Here is a 23081-nt window from a genome sequence, read left to right on the forward strand (position 1 = left end):
AAGACAAAAAAAAACCAAAATTAAATTTAAGCTAAATAAAGCATAAATTGTTTTGGTTTTCCATTTTTAGTACACCCAAATGTTGTAGGCTATGTCACTAATATTTGAGCATTGCATCATTTGTTTTCCTTCTTGCAAATGTTAGTGTTACCAAAATAAGCATATTTTATTTCTGAACATGTTCTACTTGAAATCAATCCCAAAGGGTTCTGATTACCATGAAAAGTCTAACTGTGAAATGTAGCTTAAAGTACAAAAAAGGATAACAGTTTTCTACAAACTTATATAGTATAGCTATTGTTCCACCCCACTGTAGGCAAAAAACTACTAAAAAATCTGTACAAAAAAACTACTGCTCCAAAGTAGGCAGCTTTAACCATATTTACATGTAAGAGCAGTACTGCCTGGCTTAAGTCCCTAGACTTTTCTCTATTGCTTCTCTGTAGGTAATATACATGAAAAGTAATCTCAGTTATCTTCTCAAATTACCACTTAAATAGTGCTATATTTCTAATCAGACATTCTTATTGCTCAAAATTTATTTGGTTTAACTGTTTTTTTTAGTTTACTTAGAAAGTGCTTTAATAATTTAATTTAAGACACCTCGCTGAAAATATCCGAGTTCTAATTTCAATTAGCCAATAAACTCAGTGACTTTGGACTCATCTTCCAGAGCATTCTCCTCCTGACACATCCTCAAGCTTGTGCTTTTTCTATTTGCCACAGCATTATCATGATTCTATATCTGTTTGGCTCAAAGACATAAAGTGAGTGTATTTACAATGTGGTTGCTGGAAGCCAGATGAATGGGGAGTTGGCTAAGAATGTGTTTATTGCTTAAGAAAATCAGGACCAAGGAAGAGAAGGACGACTGTAAGGAACACCAGAAAGCTTTCACCAAGCTAGCTAAGGATTGAAATATCCATTGGCAGGAATAATTTTAACATCATTTGTATACGTTTTGGCATCCCTAGGTACTTAGAAGAGTAAGAAGCTGAGCTCTTACTGATGTTTTCTACTGTAGCTTCTGAACTGCAAAAATGGACAAACCAAACTGTCCTCTTTAATCAGAACAGTATTTAAACTTAAATTATTGACTCCTATATTTCTAAAGCTTTTCCACCAATGTTATTTAGGGAACAGCAGTAATAAACCTATTATTTTCTAATGAAGCTAGATGAATATCAGAGCTAGTCTACCTGAAGCAACCTATAGCTCTGCTCTCAGCAAATTCTGAGAGATGCTGCCTTGGATAAATTAGGCAATATGGTATACAATACGGATAAAATGCTAAGGCAAATTCACCCATGACAAAACTAATATTAAGTCAGTAAGGCTACATAATTTTGTGTTTGTTTAGGGCCTAAACAGAGTTCTACTTGCTAAAAACACAGTACTAAGAGTCTATGGAGGGAATAAAGGCTTTTGATTAGGTCAGAAGTGGTTTGTGTGAGTGTTTTAAATACTTCAGTCCCAGCAGGGTCAGCTGTCAGAGTGTCTGAATGATACTGAAACTGGAAGTTACCTAGAAATGTAATTTCTAGAAAATTTTATAATTCAACCCAATATCATCTCAGTCTAGGGGTCCAGATATTTACATCTGAAACAGATACCTGTCCATGGGCAGATAAGTTGACTTGGATTCACTCTTTTGCATGCACAGCACGTAAATGCTAAGCCTGTGATCATGTTATTAAAATACATCTCTGAAGTACTTTTTACCTTTTGTTAATAACTATTAATTTCCTAAGTTCACTAAACTTGTGAGATTGGCAAATAACAATAATTCTGTGGTGCTGAAATGGCTAATATTGCCCCAGAGAATAAAGTATTTTCAATCACAGAACACATTTAACATTCTTTTGCCTGAGTTTTACAGTATGACATAAAACAATGCCCCAAGAAGCTAGAAATACCTACTGGTTAATAAAAGCTAGATTCTGAGTCAGATCTAGAGGGCTTTTTTTCAACATCTGAGGGTCTTCAGATGTTTGGCTGGATTCAGGTCATGTTCTGATAGTGGTTTTGGTTCTCTTCCCAAAATATGCATAGGCAACAATTTGGGTATAAACGGAGAAAAGACTTCCTTTATGCAATTTCTTTAGAAACCAAACTGATTTCACAAAAATAGGAAAAAAATACATCATTTCAATTAGTAACTGCATTTGCTTTAAATGTATTAAGGACAAAAGAATGCAAATATAATAATACTCTACAGAAATGCAAAATAATTTTAACACACTGTAAGTAGACTGGATTTAATAAAGGGAATAATAGGTCAAATTATGGAAATACTGTTTGTCGTAATTTAAAAATCCAAGTTTGTAGTAATATACTCATAGGTACAAGTAATCATTTTTTATAGTAAGGAAAGAGTTTGAAATTTTCAATTAACAATGGGAAAGCAGAAGGACTTTACTGACTTCTAAAAGGTTAACCTGGATTTATAACTACTTGCCCAATATCCCTGTATTTTTGCTTCCTCTGCATGACTGAAAATGCTAAGTAGCTTTTCCTCACCTTTTTTCTAGCTCAGGCAGGTCTTTTATCCCTAACTAACAGAAAATCTGACAATAGCAGAAACCTAACAGTATTAATTCTATCTTTTGTCATTAATAATAACCATATTAACAGCAACCATTGATAAATTTTATGTATGATTACCTTAAATCATAAGAAGACACACTACATTTCTGTCCATGGAAAATTAAGACAAACAGCAGGGAGTAGCTCACTACATGCAACAAAAGTCCTTTTCTACAAGCAGCTAAAAAGCATATACATGTTCTGTGCTGTATTCCGTCTTTTTTGACACACATAACCATGACACAGCATTTTATGCAGTGAAAAATATAATACAAAATTACTGTGATAATACCAATTGCAGCATTTTAATAATAGTAAGTAATTTCCTATCCACGCTTCCATGTTCATCAATCACATATTTTTATAAAGAGTAATCTAATACAGCTATAGGACAGTCTGATGCTCTTCCAACTCGATCAACTGTGAATTTGTGTTCAGCCGCAGTAGGTGTTTTTGAATATGATAAGCATTTTATACAGAAGATGACTGCCACAAAACCACTTAAGCAGGCAGATTACAATGGAATCAAGCCAATACATTTTAAAACTGATAAAAGGATTATTACTTCTTAAACATCATACTATTAAACCAGAAAAATCATTAAGACATGATATTGGAGGGGCCTAAAAGGTGTCAAAATTATACGCTAACATAGAAAACTGAAATTCTAATAACTATAAAAATTACAAATTATATACATGCTTTAAGGTAATTCAAACATGAATTGGCAGTGGTTACAAGAAAGAAAAGCTCTGCTCTTGGCAAGTAATGAAAATGATAAATTGTAAAGCTTTCTTACTTTATCATAAAGATAGTGCTAACCAATGTCAGAAACAGAACACTGCAGTACAGCACACTGCTGATGCTAAAGAATATGAGCAAATCTGTCATTTTAGAAGACAAGAGAAAGTAAAAAAAAATTGCGACTCATGAGTTTCATTAAACTAGACCTGCTGAGAAGAGCCACTGTTGGGTTTAGGTTTTGTTGGGATTCTTTTTTTCCCCAAAACCATTCTGGGAATACATACGCAATTTTCCTCTCTGAAAGTTATTATGATTATGCATTAGTATAATTATATCAGCTAAAAATATTCACTGTTCTAAACACAACTCTGAAAGCCAAGTAAGCTGTACTGTTATGAGCATAGTCTCACTATCAGTAGCTGCATGTATAAACATTCACTGATGAAATATCAGTCTGACACTGGAGCACTCTAAGCAGTTTTCACTGGCTAACTAGAAAGTCACACCCCAATTTCTTTCCAAATTCCTGACAAAGAAACACCAGAAGATTCCAGTGCAATTGTAACTGCCAGACTAACTGTTATACTTAAGAAATCAAGCAAGTCTTCAGGGTCTTAAACAGTGAATAAGATTTTTTTTTTTGACAATATATCTGTTGAAGTATGAAGGGCTAGTTCTGAGCAGCAGGAAATCCACATGCTGAGTTAAGATACAGGGAACATCATTTCAGAAGACAATTGGATGACAGCAAAATCAGTGGTTTTATTAGACAGAAGATTCTCTGAAGTCTACTGCAAAAGATTTTCCAAAGCATAGGAAAAGGGAAGCTACCTCCCAGGTGGTAGAAGTCCACCATTGTTTAGAGGGGTTGGAATGCTCTTGGAATTGCCTCAGTGATAGTTGTTAAATCAGCCTCACTAAAGGTCATCTCTATAGATATTCAGAAATTTGATACCAATAGATACTCTGCAAATTAAAATCCTGTAGAGAACAACCACAAAGCCTCTATAATGCTTTCACACCATCTGTACTGTATTGTGCAAATTACACCCATAACCAACATATTAGTGCATTTTTCCAAGATGATGCAAACAATTCGTATGATAGTGCATCTGCACCATCTAAACAGGTTTACCATTAAGAGCATTCTGCTTCAGCACAAGTGCCAAAAAAAATCCTTTACATGAAAAATATAGAATCATAGAATAGTTTGGAAGTATGTTGTGTAGGACTGCATCAAAGGCTTTACAGAAGTCCAGATAGATGACACCCATAGCTCTTCCCTTGTCCACTGATGCAGTTTCTCCATCATAGAAGACCACTAGGTTAGTCAGGCAGGGCTTGCCCTCAGTGAAGCCACGCTGACTGTCTTGAATCATCTCCACGTCCTCCTTTGCCTTTGCACAGCTTCTAGTACGATCTGTTCCATGATCTTCCCAGACACGGAGGTGAGGCTGACAGGTTGGTAGTTGCCACGGTCTTCCTTTCTACCCTTTTTAAAAATGGGTGGAATGTTTCTCTGTTTCCAGTCACTAGAGACTTCACCTGACTGCCATTATTTTTCAGATGTCATGGAGAGGGGCTTGGCAACCACATCAGCCAATTCCCTGAGGACGCAGGGGTGCATCTCATCAGGTCCCACAGATTTGTGTATGTTCAAGATCCTCAGACAGTCATGATCTTCCCTTACAGTGTCAGGGACCTTGCTTCTTCAGTCTCTGTCTATCAGTCCATCCACTCAAAAGGTGTGGGGAGAGAGACTGACAGTAAAGACTGAGGTGAAAAAGTTGTTGACTCCCTCAGCTCTCTCCTCATTTTTTTTTTTTGTTACCAGTTTGCCAGTTTCCCCATCACAGGGGCTGCATTTTCTTTCACCTTCCTGTTCCGGTTGACACACCTGTAGAAGCCCTACTTATTATTCCTTGTCTCCCTTGCCAATTTCAGTTCCAGCTGCACTTTGATCTTTCTGACCCCATCCCTACACAACCAGGTAGTGTCCCTATACTCAACCCAGGATAACTGCCCCTGCTTGCACTGCCTGTGCTTTTCCTTCTTGCCCTTTAGTTTGACCAGCAAGTCTTGACTCAGCCATGCTGGTCTCTTGCATTCCTTTCCTGATTTCTTACACCTGAGGATCTAGAGCTCTTGGGCTTTGTGGAAAGCATCCTTAAAGATCTGCCAGCTCTGTTCTGCTCCCTTGTTCCTGAGGGTAGTTTCCCAGGGGGTCCTGTTGACTAACCCCTTGAAGAGCAGGAAGTTTGCTTTCCCAAAATTCAGGGTCCTGATTTTTCTCTTCAACTGACCCATATCCATCAGGACTGTGAACTCCACCAGAGCATAATCACTGCAGCCCAGGATGCCTCCAGTGTTGAGGTCACAGATTAGCTTGCTTATGTTGGTGACCATCAGGTCCAAGTATCGCATCCTCTCGGGTAGGGCTGCCTATTGCTTGGCTTCCAATGTTATCCTTGATACATTCCAGGAGTGTTCTGGATTGCCTACAGTTCCCCGTGCCGATGTTGGGGTGGATAAAATCCAGTAATAGGACAAGAGCCTGTGCGCATGACACCCCCTTGTAGGTGGAGTAAGAAGGCTTCATAAATAGGCTCCCCTTCATTAGGCCACCTATACTAGACACCAACCACAAGGTTCCCTTTGTTGTCTCTGGTTCTTACACATAAGCTTTCGGCCTGTTGGTGACTACTCTCAGAGATAGCGCTTCACACTATCCATTTCTTCACATAGAGGGCAACACCTTCACCCCTTCTTCCTCACCTGTCCCTTACAAATAGCCTGCAGCCTTTGACAGCCACGCTCCAGTCATGGAATTCATCTCACCAAGTTTCAGTAGTGGAAACTCGGTTGCAGTTTTCTAGCATCATGGTGGCTTCCAACTCCTCCTGTTCATTGCCCATGCTGTTTTTCAGTTGAGGTTTGGGTTTTGTTGTTTTTTTTTTCCCTGCCAGGCCTTTTATCTGTAGTATAGCTCTCCTGGAGACATATTTCTGTCACAGGAAAAACTGTAGGAGTACATTTGGTTAAATGTTCATGCCAGCTGGTTCATTCATAGAGTGGGTCAGGAACTAAACACACACAGCTTTGGAGAAAAATGAGGCTCATTTGAAAAGGCAGGCAGAAAAACTGTCTGGAAAGTAAGAGGTGAAGGAGGTGATTATGTTGGAGAACTTAGCATGGAGTAAACTAGGGCGTGAATTTTCACTGAATAGCTCTGCAGCAGTTCTTTACATAGATGCCTTAGTTCATACTAAATGCATATCTATGCCACATTAATGAGGCACTCTGCATAAAACACAACCTAGCCGGATCCACAACCAGCACAGCGAGGAGATGCAGTATTTACTGGAGATCATACACTGCCACATTGCTATAGCTACCTTGTCATCAGCACTCCATTTGGAATCTCCACCCAGCAGTGCTCAGTTCTGTAATCACTGCAATGCAACCTACTATACAGGATAAGTCACAATGATTCCAGCTTGGCAATAGTAAAGAAAAACCCCCAGGTCTGCAAAGCTCCCTTCCCACAATTTATGGTTTGCTTTGGTAGACGACAGCAGCCAGTCCAGGTTCTGAGCTACGTCATATGCACAGGAAGAAGCATTCCTCTTCCTCTCAGCCAGATGCTGCATCTGTGGCAGCAGCTCCCATTTCTATGTCATAGCCTGCAACACAGTAGGTTCCTCATGACACCTTACAGACAACCCTGCCTCTTCCAAATAACAAGTGGCAGTGCACTCAGAATTATGCATAGATTCTGCAAGAGCAAACCTGCAGAAACAAATCCAGAAGAACCACCGTGTCAATTGTAAAACAGCTTATTTGAATTAAAGCATCACTGGTGTTCAGGGCAAGTGGAAGAGAGAAAGGGAGAAAATATAAAGGAGGGGGAAGAATTTGAGTCATTATGGTGACTGATGGGTGCAAGGTGATACTGAAACTGATAGCTATTAAATTCTCTTTGCTGGGTTTGGGGGTTGGTTATTTAGGTTTGGTTTTCTTTGTCGAGTCAAGAGGAGAAACTGAAATTGTTCTTTAGTTAAATCTGTTACTGAATAATCATATAAACAATTGGGCTGCTAGATTCTCAGACATGAATAATGCTGTCTTCCACATTAGTTTATGGCATTTAAGAAGTAGGTGAGATGTATAAAACTGAAAGCATTTCACAATCATTTCTGTCCTCTGTACTACAGTTCACTGCCTTCATCAGTCGTACTAGTACAGCCGGCCCATGAGGCTGACAAAGTGTGGCACAGATATAAAGAAAAGCTACGAGCAGCCAAACACAGGAACTTCTTTGGTTCCTGCCTTCCAAAGTCAGTGTGAGCTATGGAATAGCACATATTCTGCTGGTCTTAATAAAATGCAGAACTGAGTCCCAAAAAGCAATCATATGTTTAAGAAAACAGCGATTGTTTGCTGCTGTTCTCTTACCGACCAAATGGTGGATTTTGTTCTGTTGTTATGGTAATATGTACCATATAGTATGCTTTAACATAAAAGGAAAAAAAAAAGTGACATTTAGGCAATATGTACTTACCTTGTTTTGCAGGTTTTCCACTGTCTCATGCCCCCCCAAGAAAAAAGAAAAAATCTCCTTAATTTTCACTTGCGGGGTCTCCGCCCTAAGCAGTGCTGGAATGCTATGCTGGAAACACTGCATAAGAATATGCTGCCATCCAATGCAAAACAAAATCCTTGCCTTCACTTCAGTTTTTAAGATGCACATGTATTTTTATTACCTGTTTTCCTCTAAGAATGTTTATTTAAATCATATCGACTGGTTTGAATATTGGTTTAAATCTTGTTGGCTTCGCTGATAACTCTGTGCACATCAATCCCTTCTTTCAAACAGGATTCCATTGATTTCAGTGGAGTTCTGCACATTTCTGTTCTTGCAGATTCACATGTGAGGTCCAAGCTCTTGCAGTAATGTGATTATTGTTAAACACAATAAAGTGTCATTACAGAAAAATTTTGGTATGACAAGTTCTTGCCAGTTACTTTTAACCTTACGTAACACGTATGTGCTCAAAACTTACTTTCAGGTAGGTCGTTCAAGATTTTCTGTAACACAATCTAATACGTAAAATGTCCTTAATGATTAAGAGTACAAGACGGGGAAAGCTACCTTGAACAAACTTCATCCCAGAGAAGATGCAACGTAAAAACTTCAGCGTGACAGCACCCTTTAGGCCTTATATAACCCTGGGACACTGTGGCACACAGTGTTGAAAGCACTGGAATGAGGCTGGCTCGGGGAAACTGGATGTTCTGTAACATCATTTGTTTGGACTTGCCATCCATATAGTTCAAGAGTTATTACACGTATCACTTTCTCACAGTCATCTGAAATATGAGTCACGCAAACCGAAAGTGGAAGGCATATGTGTGAACAAAGCAGATGCGGATGTTTGTGGGGTTTGTTATCACGTTCACTTAGCTCATTTTCTGTCCTGCCCCATCTAGGGCAAATAACTTCATGTCTTTGGCAAGTCCAGGTTGCTGCTGCCTCAGTGACCATCTGGGATGGAGATACAACTGCTAATGGATAAAACTCCACACTGGTGAGTCTCTGGAAGCCTCCCATGATGCCGAATTCCACTCACAGCTAAAAGCCTGGCCATCTTTGTTTTGTTTAACTAAGCAGGAGCAAAAAACCCCACCAGCTGTGTGCTCCCCACAGTAAATATATGTAAAAATGTCTCTCGAGAATCCTGCTGGTCCGCAGGCTGCCTGCAGGACCGCCCTGCCATAGGCAGGCCAATTAATAGCTAAAAGCACATGCTGAGAGGTGGAAAGTTTCCAAACCCCGAAAGCAAACCTGCAATTGGATCCACACAGGCAGGCTTTTCGACCTTAAATAGAACCTCTCCTCCTTCGGATCTGACTGCAAACTCAGGACCACAGTCCATAATCATCTGAATTTTTTACCTGCACCAAATCTGAAATGTGGGATGAAAGGAAACTTTTAAATAGATTTACTAAATAAATAAATAAACCAAAAGCTTATGATACATGTGTACAAATCTATCATTCTATAACGCGACAGAATCAACCGCAGGCCACCGTCTAGACCCCACACACGGGGCCTCGGCATCGGCTGAAACACATGAGGCAACAGCACAGGAGGGGAGCCGCTCAAGAGCCGCCATTACCCCGCTACGCTACTTGCGCAAACCACCCCCCCACCTCGCGGCACTACCGCCAGCCACGCGGCGCAAATGCTTCCGTGAATACGGCTGCTGCACTGCGGCGGCGGCGCGGCGAGCCCGCCTCTCCCCACTGGCCCCGCCCCCGGCCGAGGACCCGCCTCCCGCCTGCGGTGATTGGCAGGGCGGGCGGGGCGCCGCGCGGCGATTGGCGGCGGCCGTGGGGAGGCGGGGTAGGTGGCGTGAAGGGCGATAAAGTTAGTGGGGCTGGCTCGCGGGGCTCTAGAGGCGGCGGCGAGTCGGCTCTCTATGGAGGCGGTGGAGGGTGGCGTTGGGCTGTTGCCGCTGTTGCTGCTGTAGTGACTCGGAGACTCGCCCTGTGCCGCGCGCTCCCCCCTTCCCCTCCCCGGCCCCGGTCCCCGGCTCCCTTCCCCTCCCCTCCCTTCTCTTGCCTTTTCCCCTGCCCTTGGTAGCCGCCGGGACCCGGGGAAGCTGACAAGGCCTTAGGGAAGGTAAGAAACGCGGGAGCGGCGGCGGGAGAGCAATTCGGGGCCGGGAAGGAGCGGGTACCCTGCGGCGGCCGTTTAAAATGGCGGCTGCCCAGAGCGGCCGCCATTTTCTCGTGGGCTTCTTCTCGCTTTCTTCCGCACAAAATGGCGGCGTAGGGCGACGGTGGCTCCCCTCGCCCGCTCTGCGAGTCCCGCGGGAGCTAAGCGAAGGGGGCGAGGAGCTCGGCGGCTCGCTGCGGAGGGGAAGTTAAGCAGAAGCGCTTAAGGTCAGAGCCGCGTGTCGGCGGCGAGGGGGGCGGGAAGGTGGGGGGGATCGTCCTTGGGGGCAGCAGCCGCGGCGCGTAGTGGGGCCCGCATCGCTTGTAGGGGCGAGAGAGGAGATGCTTGTTCTCTAGAGACGATGGTGAGAGAGTGTTTTTCTCATTCGTTTACTCCTTTCGCGGAACTGTGAGCCGAGCGCTGCCGGTGGAGCGATACCCGGCGCCCCCTTGGGCGGAGCGGAGGCGAGGGCGCCGTTTTCTGCCGGCGGCCAAGGAGCGGAGCGCCCGCTCGCCTCGGTAGCGGAGAACAAAGAACGGGGCCGGGCCGCGGGCGGCGCCCGGTGGGGGAAGGGGAGGCGGCTGGGCGCGGGCTCCATGCGGCAGCAGAGCGGGGGGCGCCCCCCCTTCCGCGCGCGCCGCAGCCCTTTTGTTCGCGGCCGCCATGTTGGAGCCGGCGCGCCCGGCCGGTTTTGTTCCAAACGCCTCCCACCACCCCATCCCGGGCGATCCCGTCCCCAGCTTTTCGCTAGGGGAGCGAGGCGAGGCGGGGGTTGTTACTCTGGCGAGGCGGGGAGGGGCTATGGGTTTCTGATTGTTCAGTAGGTTGGATGGCCGGTTGGACGTACCCTAACCGCATCCCTTTAACGACGTTAGGTGTGGAGGTTTTTTGGTGTGGTACCTTGAAACTTGACTACTTCATCTTGTGCTGAATTGCGGCTTCTAAAACGCATTAGTAAAGGATTCGTTTAATTATGCTGGACTAGCAGGAAAAAAATACTTATTTGGTTTTTTTTCTTTTGGGGGGTTGACAAGGTGAATTTCAGGGTCTTAAGTTCCCGGTCCATGATTCCCTTCTCTCTCCTCCCTCACCCCCACAGGAAAATGTGGCTATAATGATGAAATTGGCCTTTCTCTGAGTGTCCCAAGTATTGTGTAAATTAGAATTCTCTTCTATGAAACCTAGTGTTCTCCTGAGCAGTTGTACTTTTATTGTAAGTTAGATACTATGGCTGCTAGTAAAACAACTGTAATACAAACGCTTGATTTGTCTTTCTAGGTTTTGTTTTTCCCCCACCCCGTCAATTTAATTTTATTCTTTTGAAGATTCTTCGTTGTCAAGCCGCCAAAGTGGAGAGTGCGATTGCAGAAGGGGGTGCTTCTCGTTTCAGGTACTAGTGGTTGTGGTTTGAGGGTTCTTTTTGATAAACATTTAGCAAGGGAAACTGTCCTTTGAGAATTTAAATTTGTCTTAGATTTATACCGAAACTGCTGATCCATAACTGAAAGCATTGGGATTTTGAACTTAACGCGAGATTATGTTGTCATTTTTAACAGTGCTTCTTCAGGCGGAGGAGGTGGTAGGGGTGCACCTCAGCACTATCCCAAGACTGCCAGCCATAGGTATGTCGTCTTGCTTTTTGACCTGGCATACGTTTAGAGGTAGAGTGCTTGATGGTAAATAGAGTTCAAAATAGAATAAAGTTGTACAAGGAATAGCCACTAAGTTAATGATATGGTGTTGTGCCTCAGATTGGTGGATATTGACACCTGTTGACAGTGTCATGGTACAGTTATGTGATGCACACAGACTTTTTCATGCATTCCACCTAAAAATGTAGAGGAGCTGGGGTGTCATTTTTTCTGTGAGTTAATACTTTGCAGCAGATGGTGCAGTGTTGGTAGGGGTTGGTGCATGCTCTTAGCAAAGCTAGTAACAGAATCAGCCTGAGTAAGGCAGTACTGAAAGGGTAAAAGGCCAATTCTTGATGCTGTTTCTGCTTAACAATCACAGCGAGTTCCTGGGGAAAACCCCAGGGCAAAACGCTCAGAAATGGATTCCTTCACGAAGCACTAGACGAGATGACGACTCCGCAAATGACAAAGAACGACATGATGCAATCTTCAGGAAAGTAAGAGGGTAAGTCATTTGTAAAATTTCTTTTTCCTTACTGTTTTATTCAGCAGTATATATGTCCAGTAAACTTCCTGTAGGAAAGGATGACATGTGGGTCTTGAGTTTGGTGTGGGATATGGGAGTCTGATGCCCTTTGAAGGGAAGAAGGCAGAAACTGATAGGCCAGCGGCAGCAAGTACTTGAAAGTAATTGAGAGGATTGGTTGGATGGAAAATTGCACTTCTGTATTTTTTATTAGACTTAAGAAGTAAGGGTAAACTTGGGTCTAAAATCGCTTGTAGAATGCTTACAAGATCTGTAATCTGGATTATTTTTTTTTGTTGTTCCTCTTTAGCATACTAAATAAGCTTACTCCTGAAAAGTTTGACAAGCTATGCCTTGAGCTCCTCAATGTGGGTGTAGAATCTAAGCTCATCCTAAAAGGGGTCATACTGCTGGTAAGCTTAATTGAGTTTCTTTTAACTACAGGTTTCTTGCATGTTTAAAAGTAAGAGGTTTTGGGGGTATGAAAGTAATGTGGCTAACGTGTTTGATAATCCAGACGTGCATAAATACCATTCCTCCTTTTTGTATAAAAGGGGTGTCTGGGGCGGAAGTAGTCTTTAAGCTCTAAGTTTGTTTTAGAATTCTCAAGGATCGCTAAACATGATTGTGGATTTTTTTTTCTTGATGTTCTTTAAATAATCTAAAATGCTAGTTAGCTGTCTTACTTTCCTGGCTTTCCTAGTCTCTTCCTGGTCTCCTGACAAAGCAAGCTTAATGATTTTCAAAAAGCTACTGTAAGTGACCTCTTGGTATGCTAATTCAACTGTCATGTCACTCAGTTTAATCAGGGGTCAGATTGGTAGTACTAATTCCAGTGTTCTGATAAACTTCAAATTTGTCCCACTCATTGGCTAAGAATGAAAGATACTTTGGTCGTATAGCATTTTTTAAGGCATTCCTTTGTTTCAGTATTGACTAGTGTTGAAATAAAATCAGTTGCTTCTGTATGTTTGAAATTGCAAAAAGTAGATATTTCTGTATGTTGCAGAGTGGTAATACTGCATTACCTTGCAACTCATTTTCCTAATAATGTTCACATCCTGTATATGCTACCTGATACTCAAGACAAATTTATTTAGATCGTAGACAAAGCCCTTGAAGAGCCCAAGTATAGTTCACTGTATGCTCAACTATGTCTGCGACTGGCAGAAGATGCACCCAACTTTGATGGCCCGTCAGCAGAGAGTCATCCAGGACAGAAGCAAAGCACAGTGAGTCTCAATCTGGAATGAAAAATTTTACTACCGTGTATAGTTGCACTGATGATCTTAATTGTTCTCTTTGTTGTCTTTTCTTAGACATTCAGACGCCTCCTAATATCTAAACTTCAAGATGAATTTGAAAACCGAACCAGAAATGTTGATAGTAAGTTTTAAAACTATTTAATTCAGAATGTATTTATCGTTTCTTTCCACAACAGTGTTAAACAGCCTTCTTTGTTTTCCAGTCTATGATAAGCATGATGGTCCCCTCCTCCCTGAGGAGGAGGAACAGAGAGCTATTGCAAAGATCAAGATGCTGGGGAACATCAAATTCATTGGAGAACTTGGCAAGCTTGATCTTATTCATGAATCTATCCTTCATAAGTGCATCAAAACAGTGAGTATTCAGATTAAGAGTGGGCTAAGAGCAAAATAGGACTTACAGACTAAAGAGATGTACACGTTTATACTGCTTTGGGAATCCTGGGGCATAAAGTACCATGAGAGTGTTTCCTGCCGATTATCTGCTCCCCCCACTGTTTAAAACAAAGTCTTTTAGTGTGATTAAAAACTAAAATTGACTGTTGAAAGCTGTAGGAGTTGTCTCCAAGTGAGCATGTAGTTTGGCGTAGACAGAAGTACCACAGGTACTTCAAAGTATGTAGGCTTTGAGTAGTAGGTACTTCAGTTCTTAAACTAATTGTCAAGTCCTTCTGCCTTCAGAACAAGGTGAATACATGTCCCTATGTACAAAGTTATTACTGACTGTAAATTATCATTTATAATACACTGAAAAACTTAATTCCTCTCTAATATTTCAGCTTTTGGAAAAGAAGAAGAGAGTCCAACTCAAAGATATGGGGGAGGATTTGGAGTGCCTCTGTCAGATAATGAGGACAGTGGGACCTAGATTAGACCATGCGAAAGCCAAGGTATGTGCATAGCCGCTGCAGTCATTAAACTAGTCGCATCGTATAGCTAAGGCTTAATTGTCTGAATTTTCCGTATTTAGTATTCTGTTAATACGTACAAAACTGAGATCTGACTTTAGAGAGAAAAGTATCGATTACTGCTCCTCCATGAAATCTCTTGATAGCAGAAGGAGCCACTCTTCAAAATGGTTTTAAATGTCCTTTAGGAATGCAGTTAGGGTCATTGAGAAGTCGTAAAAGCAAGAAAGATGTTTCCATAAATGCTGCTTGAAGTTGTGGTGTGGAACTCCAGTTTGAACATAATGAGGTGATCAGACAGATGCATTTGGACTCAGTTCTGAATGCAAACTTAAAATGGTGTCATAATGATGAGAACACTGGCAGGTTTTCATCTTTGTCTTCGATGATCTGTCATGATGCATAAGCTTTCCTTAAGCTCTGCTACCGTCAAGGAGGTTGAGCTGGCAGGAAAGGACAGTCCTGTATTATATGATCTTAAATGCCTTGAATGTGGTGATATTTACTGAAAACATGCAAGATACTGGTTGTGACATCACTTCTGTTCCCCCAGTCCTTAATGGATCAGTACTTTGCCCGTATGCGCTCCTTGATGTCAAGTAAGGAATTGCCAGCAAGGATTCGTTTCCTGCTGCAGGTATGATGATAAAATGGCTTACTCCCTTCCCTTTCTTGCAATGTTGTCTTGAATCCTTTCCTAATAATTCATTGTGTTCCAAGGATACTGTGGAGTTGAGAGAACACAACTGGGTTCCTCGCAAAGCTTTTCTTGACAATGGACCAAAGACTATCAATCAAATCCGTCAAGATGCAGTAAAAGTAGGTGTTGTCTGTAAAGTCTTGTATTTGGCTTTTGCCTGAGTGTTAGTGTATCCTTAAGCTGATTGCTGCATGTCATAACTTAGGATTTGTGCCTACGAGCAGCTCTTGGCAGAGTACAACAGTAAGGGATTAAGGGTTAAAATTGGATGGAATTTTAGTTCAGGGACTCAGAACTGACTAACATTATACTTGCTGCTTTACAGGATCTGGGAGTTTTTATTCCTGCTCCGATGTCCCAAGGAATGAGAAGCGACTTCTTTCTGGAGGGACCCTTTATGCCACCCAGGATGAAACTTGACAGGGACCCACTCGGAGGGCTTGCTGATATGTTTGGACAAATGCCAGGTACGTTGGAACTGCAAGTCTGATGTGGTGATTGCAGCTGTACTGTATTGAACAGGAACCACAAAACTACAATTGTGCTTTGTCTCATTAACAATATAGGTAGCGGAATTGGTACTGGTCCAGGGGTTATTCAGGATAGATTTTCACCCACCATGGGACGCCATCGTTCAAACCAACTCTTCAATGGCCATGGGGGTCACCTCATGCCTTCTGCTCAATCCCAGTTTGGAGAACTAGGCAAATCTTTTCTGAAAAGTCAGGTAAGAAAGGCATTGTTCACAGGATGACTTTATTTAGCATGTTTAGAAGCTCTTCTGCAGATGCGTATGTTATGGATTATAGTCTGCTTATGTTGAAATACTTGCTCAGATTTTATTCTGATAGGAACTGATGCTCAGCTGATACAAAAATTCTGAACCACTTTTTAAATTGTGCAAGGGATGCAAGGACTACACTTTTTTTTTTTTAATGCAAGAAAAGGTGCATGTGGCTTTGGTGGGTCAGAATGGTGTGAATTTTATTTAAAAGATAGCCCTGTTTTTAGGGATAGATGCTACTCTCCCACCACCCCTGCTCCTTCTTTCTCCCTTCTTGGCGAATAGAATCTTTGTTCTTCTGGTCCCTCTGGTACTACTTGCCATATGATGTACACCACTCCATCATCTGCACTTCTTTCTCTATATCTCCCTTTCTGAAATAGGGGCAAAGCCAGCTCTACCATAACCAGAATCAGGGACTCTTATCCCAGCAACAAGGACAGTCGAAGGATATGCCACCTCGGTTTTCTAAGAAAGGACAGCTTAATGCAGATGAGGTACATTACATGCCTACATTACTTAAAGCCTATTCTAAATATTGCCCAATGATTATAGCAAGACGCGTTATTATGAGGACTAATGCTGGAACTCTTTCTCCTCCTCCTCCTCCTCCTCCTTCTTTGTCCCTTCTCTTTCACCTTACCCCTCACTACCCTTAAGGGTATCCAGCGTCCTATGAGCAAGACTGAGATATGAGGGCAATTTTTGGGGGTGTCCCTTTCCCCCACCTCCCCAAGAACACTACTCTGACATCAGTTCCCATGCATCATATTGATAATGATACATTTAAATAAAGCTTCAGAAAATCTTGATCATTAGAAGCTTTAGAAACCCTGAAGTGCTGGACCAGATTAAACCTTTTTTTTTCAACTGGCTAATTGGCATAGCGTCAAATACAAAGTGAAGAGCATTGTTATTTTGAGCATTAACCAGACTTGAAATCTGATTTCTGAGCAATTGGTAGAGTTTTGTCTTGGCTGTAAAACACATCAGCAAACATGCTAAGTATCTTCTTGGGTCTCTAACATACTGCATCTAAAAGGAGCAATTCCAGAACCTGCTACAAATGGAACTAAATGCCAATAACTTTCAGCAAGTTGTGATTCATTGAGTCGTGCTTTTGGGGGAGTTTCAGTATGCGCATGGCTTAATTTGTATTTGAGTGATAATATTGTAGAAACAGAAGAGCCACACTTCAGTGGGATCAGTTGCTGCGGGTCCGTGGCTGCACGTTCTTGGTCACAGTACTTGAAACAGTTTGAGGGTTTTCGTTCTGACTTATGTGTTTACAGATTAGCCTGAGACCTGCTCAGTCTTTTCTAATGAATAAAAACCAAGTGCCAAAGCTTCAGCCCCAGATAACTATGATTCCTCCCAGTGCTCAACCACCACGCACTCAGACACCACCTTTGGGACAGGTAAATACCAAAATTTCTGTATATTGTTAGCTATATGTAACTAATTTACGTATGTAAGACTTAGATGCGTTTCTAATATGGAAGGAGAGACAAGCCTTTCACTGCAGAGTAGGATATGCAAAAATGCCTGAAACCCCACTTTGACTTTATTCTGCCTTTGTTTTGAGTGTTCTTAAATGTGATAAGAATATAGGTAGATGTATTGCAAAGAAACAAATTCTAGTACTCTTTTTCAGCCTCCTCAACTTGGTCTTAAAACAAATCCTCCACTTATACAAGAAAAGCCTGCAAAGACCACAAAGAAACCACCTCCTTCTAAAGAAGAGCTACTTAAACAAACTGTAAGTATGCAGTAGTGCTTCTTAAAAGCCTTGTGTTTGCTCTTTAAAACTGAATGTTTAACTACAGTGGGGTTTCTCTTTAGGAAGCTGTTGTGACCGAGTATCTGAACAATGGAAATGCTAATGATGCTGTCAATACTGTGAGAGAAATGAGAGCCCCGAAACACTTCATTCCTGAGATGCTGAGCAAAGTGATCCTTCAATCCCTAGATAGATCAGATGAAGACAAAGAGAAAGCAAGTACTTTGATCAGCTTGCTCAAGCAGGAGGGAATAGCCACAAGTGACAACTTCATGCAGGTACTGCAGCCTGATAGGCTCACAGTCCTTGTAGCTTGGCTGTTGATGACTTCTAGCTTGCATAAAGACAGCATGCAAACTTTTCTTCAGTCCTCTTGATCTGAGGAGATAAAAATAATGTCTCAACTTGTAAGAGGTATAAGGAGTGATGAAAAAACATAGGTATGGGGTTTCAGGAACTGGATGATATGGGCAGGGGATTAAATACAGAAATGTGAGGCTCCTATATGGGAGTATTGCTGTGTAGAAAGAAAATTACTTCCAAAAATCAACTTTGCATTCTCTGTTTCTTAGGCTTTCCTGAATGTGTTGGACCAGTGCCCCAAACTGGAGGTGGACATCCCGTTGGTGAAATCCTACTTAGCACAGTTTGCAGCCCGTGCCATTATTTCAGAACTGGTGAGCATTTCTGAACTGGCTCAACCACTGGAAAGTGGCACCCATTTCCCTCTATTCCTGCTCTGCCTTCAGCAGTTAGCTAAGTTACAAGATCGTGAATGGCTAACAGAACTGTTCCAACAAAGCAAAGTGAATATGCAGAAGATGTTACCAGGTAAGAGTTGCCACATAGCTCTTGTGATGCTTCATGTTGGTGCATGCAAGATGTTTTTTCCTTTTGTTTTTACAGCCAGTAAAATAACATACAAAGTTACTTCTATCCCATCATCTGTCACGAATTTTCAGTGGTGTTTAAGTGGCAGTCAGACCCACAAACTGTTGATTGTAGGTTTTGATTAGCACCAGCACTGAAGTGTCTTTCTTATTTACTTGTCAGAAATTGACCAGAACAAGGACCGCATGCTGGAGATCTTAGAAGGGAAGGGGCTTAGCTTCTTGTTCCCACTTCTGAAACTGGAGAAGGAACTGCTAAAGCAGATAAAATCGGATCCATCCCCTCAAGCCATCTATAAGTGGATTAAAGATAACATTTCGCCCAAACTTCATGTAGATAAGGGATTTGTGAATATATTGATGACCAGGTGAGATGCTTTGTCGATGTAGTTTAGGCACATGGAATTTTTAAGCTGCCAATAAGACATTAGTTGTGCAAAGGCTAACTTGTAGTACTGTGTGTGAAAGGATACGGTACACAGGGAGTTAAATGCTTGGGAGTAAACTTCCCATGTTCTAAACACCTGTTGTGTTTTAGAAGAAAAGCAAATTCCCAGGTGTGAAGTGTTGCTTTTGCTTGGGAAGGAAAAGTCAAGACCTGTATATTCTTTTCCTAAAATGTTTCAGAGCCATAGTAGAAGCACCTAGGATTTTTCTGGTGAAAGTCAACTGCAGTACTAATGTACTGTGTGTGCATCTAACTGCTGCTGGAAGCACAAATGTATTTCAGTAATAGCTAGCAAAGAACTTCAGAGTACTTGTTTTACTGTTGTAGAATATGAATTCTAGCTGCTTGATAGTTTACAAAACTTACCGGATTGTTTTGGGGTTTTTTGTTCAGTTTCTTGCAGTATATTTCTAGTGAGGTAAACCCACCTAGTGACGAATCGGATTCTTCATCTGCTCCATCTAAAGAGCAGCTAGAGCAGGAAAAGCAGCTGCTTCTTTCCTTCAAGCCGGTGATGCAGAAGTTCCTCCATGACCATGTTGATCTGCAAGTGAGCGCTTTGTATGCGCTCCAGGTGCACTGCTACAACAATAACTTTCCAAAAGGTACGTACTTTAAGATCTTAACAAAATTTAGCTTGTGTATGGCTGTTCATCTGTAAATGGCTTTCAGGCTTGTCACGCTGCATTTCTTTGTCAAGTAAGCTGTTATACCTAGCTAAGCTTAAATTTACTTCCATAGGCATGTTACTGCGCTTCTTTGTTCATTTCTATGACATGGAGATCATTGAAGAAGAAGCCTTCTTGGCATGGAAAGAAGATATTACTCAAGAGTTTCCAGGGAAAGGCAAAGCTTTATTCCAGGTAAACTTGGTAACGTTAAAGTAGAAAATCATGTTCTATGATGTCTTCTGCACTGGAGTATTTTGAACATACTCAGACAGCATTTCACGGGTTAATATCCAGAAACTTCGTAGAGTGTTTCACTAGGAAGGACTGAGACAAGATTAACAGAGCCTCCTTATTTCTTCACTGGATACCTCCACTTAGTGTGAAGTGTGGTTGAAAGATTTTTTTAAATGAGCCAGTGAGGAAGTATCAGTGTTGTGCAGAAGTACCTAGCAAGGAAATAATTGCTGCTGCCTTAAACCATTTTTGTGTAACTGCAGGTGAACCAGTGGCTAACCTGGCTGGAAACTGCTGAAGAAGAAGAATCTGAAGAAGAAGCTGACTAAAGAACCAGCCAAAGCCTTAAATTGTGCAAACATACTGTTGCTATGATGTAACTGCATTTGACCTAACCACTGCGAAAATTCATTCCGCTGTAATGTTTCACAATATTTAAGGCAGAAGCATGTCAATAGGATGTCTTCTGCAAAAGGTTTTTGTAGTATGTCTTAATAGTCTACAATAAAAATATTTTAGAGTATCTTTAATGTTTAGGTAACAGTGTATTAGCAGCATGCAATAATTACATCATAAATTCTCAAGCAGAAGCAGTCTGTTGCAAGGATCTTCTTTGCCGCCAGTTATCATAGGCTGTTTTTAAGTTAGAAAACTGAATAGCAACACTGAATACTGTAGAAATGCACTTTGCTCAGTGTAATACTTGAGTTGTTGCAATATTTGATTATCCATTTGGTTGTTACAGAGAATCCTTAACTGTAATCGATGGTTGTTGCCGTAATAGTATATTTGCCTGTATTTCTACCTCTAGTAATGGGCTTTATGTGCTAGGTTTTAATACTCTTGAGCCTGGGCAAGTGCACAAGTCTCTTAAAAAGAAGCAGTTTACTTGCACAAAAACTGATCAGCTAAAGTGATGATTTAATGCCCTTTGAAGAGGTTTTTGTGGGTGTGACACATGACACAGAAATATGAATTGGTCCTTCAACTATTATAGTATGGAAATTAAGTCTGCTTAATTTATCAAGACATGTTCATGCCCTGATTTTATATACTTGTATCTATCAATAAACATTGTGATACTTGACTTGTTTCTGAATGACTCCCAGCAAAAAAGCTTCGAGTGAACTAGTTTGCTTATGGAAGGGAAATAGCAGTGGGAGTTGACTTAGACTGAGACCAGCTTTGGGTTCTGTTGCATAGTAATTGTCTTAAGGTGCAATTAAATTCTAAATAAGGGCACAGACAAGATTAAACACTACAGCTCTGCTCTGACAGCAGGAAGATTAGGTTCAGCACAAGTTTGCCTTGTCCAATGTATGCTTTATCAGTGAGCATGTGCTTAAACTCTGTAAAGCTTTGAACTCTTTCCTAGGTCCCGTGCGTGTTTTTAATCAAACAGCACTGACTGTTAGCTGCCTGCTTCTCAAATAAGCAAAAAAAAAAAATCCCTCCAAAATGGCCTGTTTGCATTGTACAGGATTGAAATGTCACCTATTAAATACTCAAAGTACCTTACTTCCTCCACTCTTGTCCATAGTGAAATTTTTTTCCTTCTTTGTTACTAAAGACTTAACAATCTTTTATTTTTTAATAAATAGTCAAGGGCAAGTCAGTAGTGTTTCCTTGATTAAAGCGTGGTTTTGCCAGTGCTGGAAGCACTTTAGATTGCATACTGTTTTCTGCAGCGGGGGAGATGAAAAAGGGAAATGTGAGAAGTAATAGAGATCATAAAAGAGCAGAGGGACAAGTTTGTGTTTATGCACCTTAAAGTGCTGTGATGGGGGAATGGAGCTAGTGCTCATTTTGCTGGCAGTTTGCTGTGAGGGCCAAGCTTCAGAACCTGCAGAGACAAACGGTTGTCTATTGTATGCTTTTAAGTTAGGTGCCTTCGATGAGTTGCTTCAGCTGCCTCAGTAACTTGTACAGCGTGTAGCCCAGTAAATGAAGGTCACGTGCTTCCATAAACCAAACTGCATTAATAAAGGGCAGTGAACTTCTTGAATTACTAACAATTAAATGATACTTAAAAGCAATGCACCTTAGAAATGTGGCATATATAGTAGTAAAAAGAGCTATTTCTGTGGACTCGAATGAAAAAGGAAAGCGCTATAACCACAATTTAAGTGGCTTGGGGTCAGAAGCTGGCTTTTTTTCATGTAAACGCAATTTCTGTATAACGGTGATGAGCAGTGATGTCAGGGGGCCTCCAAAATCATTACTGGTATGTTCTTCCCAGTCACAATGCAAAGGAGTTTTGAATTTATGAAAACGTCTCTGCAGAGTCAACTTTGGATGAACGGCGGCTGTGGGGTTTATCCTCACTTCACACCCATTCTTGGGCAGATAAAGATGTTTCTCAAGTGGTTGTCCTATATACTCTCTTAAGGTTCTGCAATTAAATACCATTTATTGGGGTAGAAGAAAGTAAATACAGGTCCGCAGGTCCTCTACTACTGCAAATTCTGTTTCAGAGTTGCAGTTTGTATCTTGCTAGGAGTGTTATTTCAATAACAGGATTGTGTTTCATCTCTTGGTTTCATTTGTGTTTAACCTTTGCTGTTAGAGCTGATGAGTTTAGGTGTATGCTACTGCTTGGTGTACTCCAGCTCTAGGTTACTACATACATAATGAACTTCACCCCTGTGTCCTGCAAAGCTGAGATGGGGAAGAACCACAAATCATGGAAGAACAGTCCAACTGGTAGATTCTAACTGAAGTTACTGTGAAGGTGAGAGAAAAAGGCAATTGTGGAATGAGGTGCGAGTAAAAACAACTCCTAGTTGAAAGCTTAGGAGAACAGAACCAGAGCCTGCGACTGGCTTCTTTTGCCAAAGTCTGGAGAAGGTGAGGGTGGCAGTTGTGGATTTTGAATAGCATAACTATGCCTTGTATTCCTGCCCAGTCTAAAATGTTATTACTATCATCTTAAGGTATTGTGCGTGGAGGCTTTCCGCATTGGCATGTTTGTAACTAGCTGCTGACTTAAGAACTTTGTTAGTAAAATTGTAATAACCACAGCCAAAAAAATGGGGAATAGACTCTGCTAAACTGTAGAATTACTCTCCGTCGTGAGACACTTGCAAAACTTACATGCAGCCAGTATGAACAGATACAGCTGCTTGAAGCTGCTATAAAGATGGCTCTGAAAACTGCAGTGTATACACCAAAATGTTCTTGCTATATGTAA

General features: G+C 41.5%; 1 protein-coding gene and 1 non-coding gene across 2 annotated transcripts; both read left to right on the top strand.

Moving 5' to 3' along the window:
* Positions 1-10880: 10880 nt before the first annotated feature.
* On the top strand, positions 10881-20978 carry EIF4G2 (eukaryotic translation initiation factor 4 gamma 2). The gene is made up of 22 exons (XM_069857021.1): positions 10881-10926; positions 11330-11441; positions 11608-11673; positions 12065-12190; positions 12522-12624; positions 13312-13443; positions 13531-13597; positions 13680-13831; positions 14256-14366; positions 14938-15021; positions 15105-15203; positions 15410-15551; positions 15651-15811; positions 16252-16365; positions 17161-17286; positions 17523-17627; positions 17711-17926; positions 18221-18479; positions 18702-18906; positions 19380-19591; positions 19728-19849; positions 20155-20978. Exons 1-22 carry the CDS (start codon positions 10881-10883, stop codon positions 20218-20220), a joined length of 2826 nt encoding a protein of 941 aa, XP_069713122.1. The 3' UTR covers positions 20221-20978.
* Positions 16407-16570, top strand: LOC138721667 (small nucleolar RNA SNORD97). The gene has a single exon (XR_011337597.1). It is a non-coding gene; the product is annotated as a small nucleolar RNA SNORD97 (small nucleolar RNA).
* Positions 20979-23081: the final 2103 nt, after the last annotated feature.

This window comes from Phaenicophaeus curvirostris, chromosome 5, assembly GCF_032191515.1.
Source record: "Phaenicophaeus curvirostris isolate KB17595 chromosome 5, BPBGC_Pcur_1.0, whole genome shotgun sequence".
Classification (NCBI taxonomy): Eukaryota; Metazoa; Chordata; class Aves; order Cuculiformes; family Cuculidae; genus Phaenicophaeus; species Phaenicophaeus curvirostris.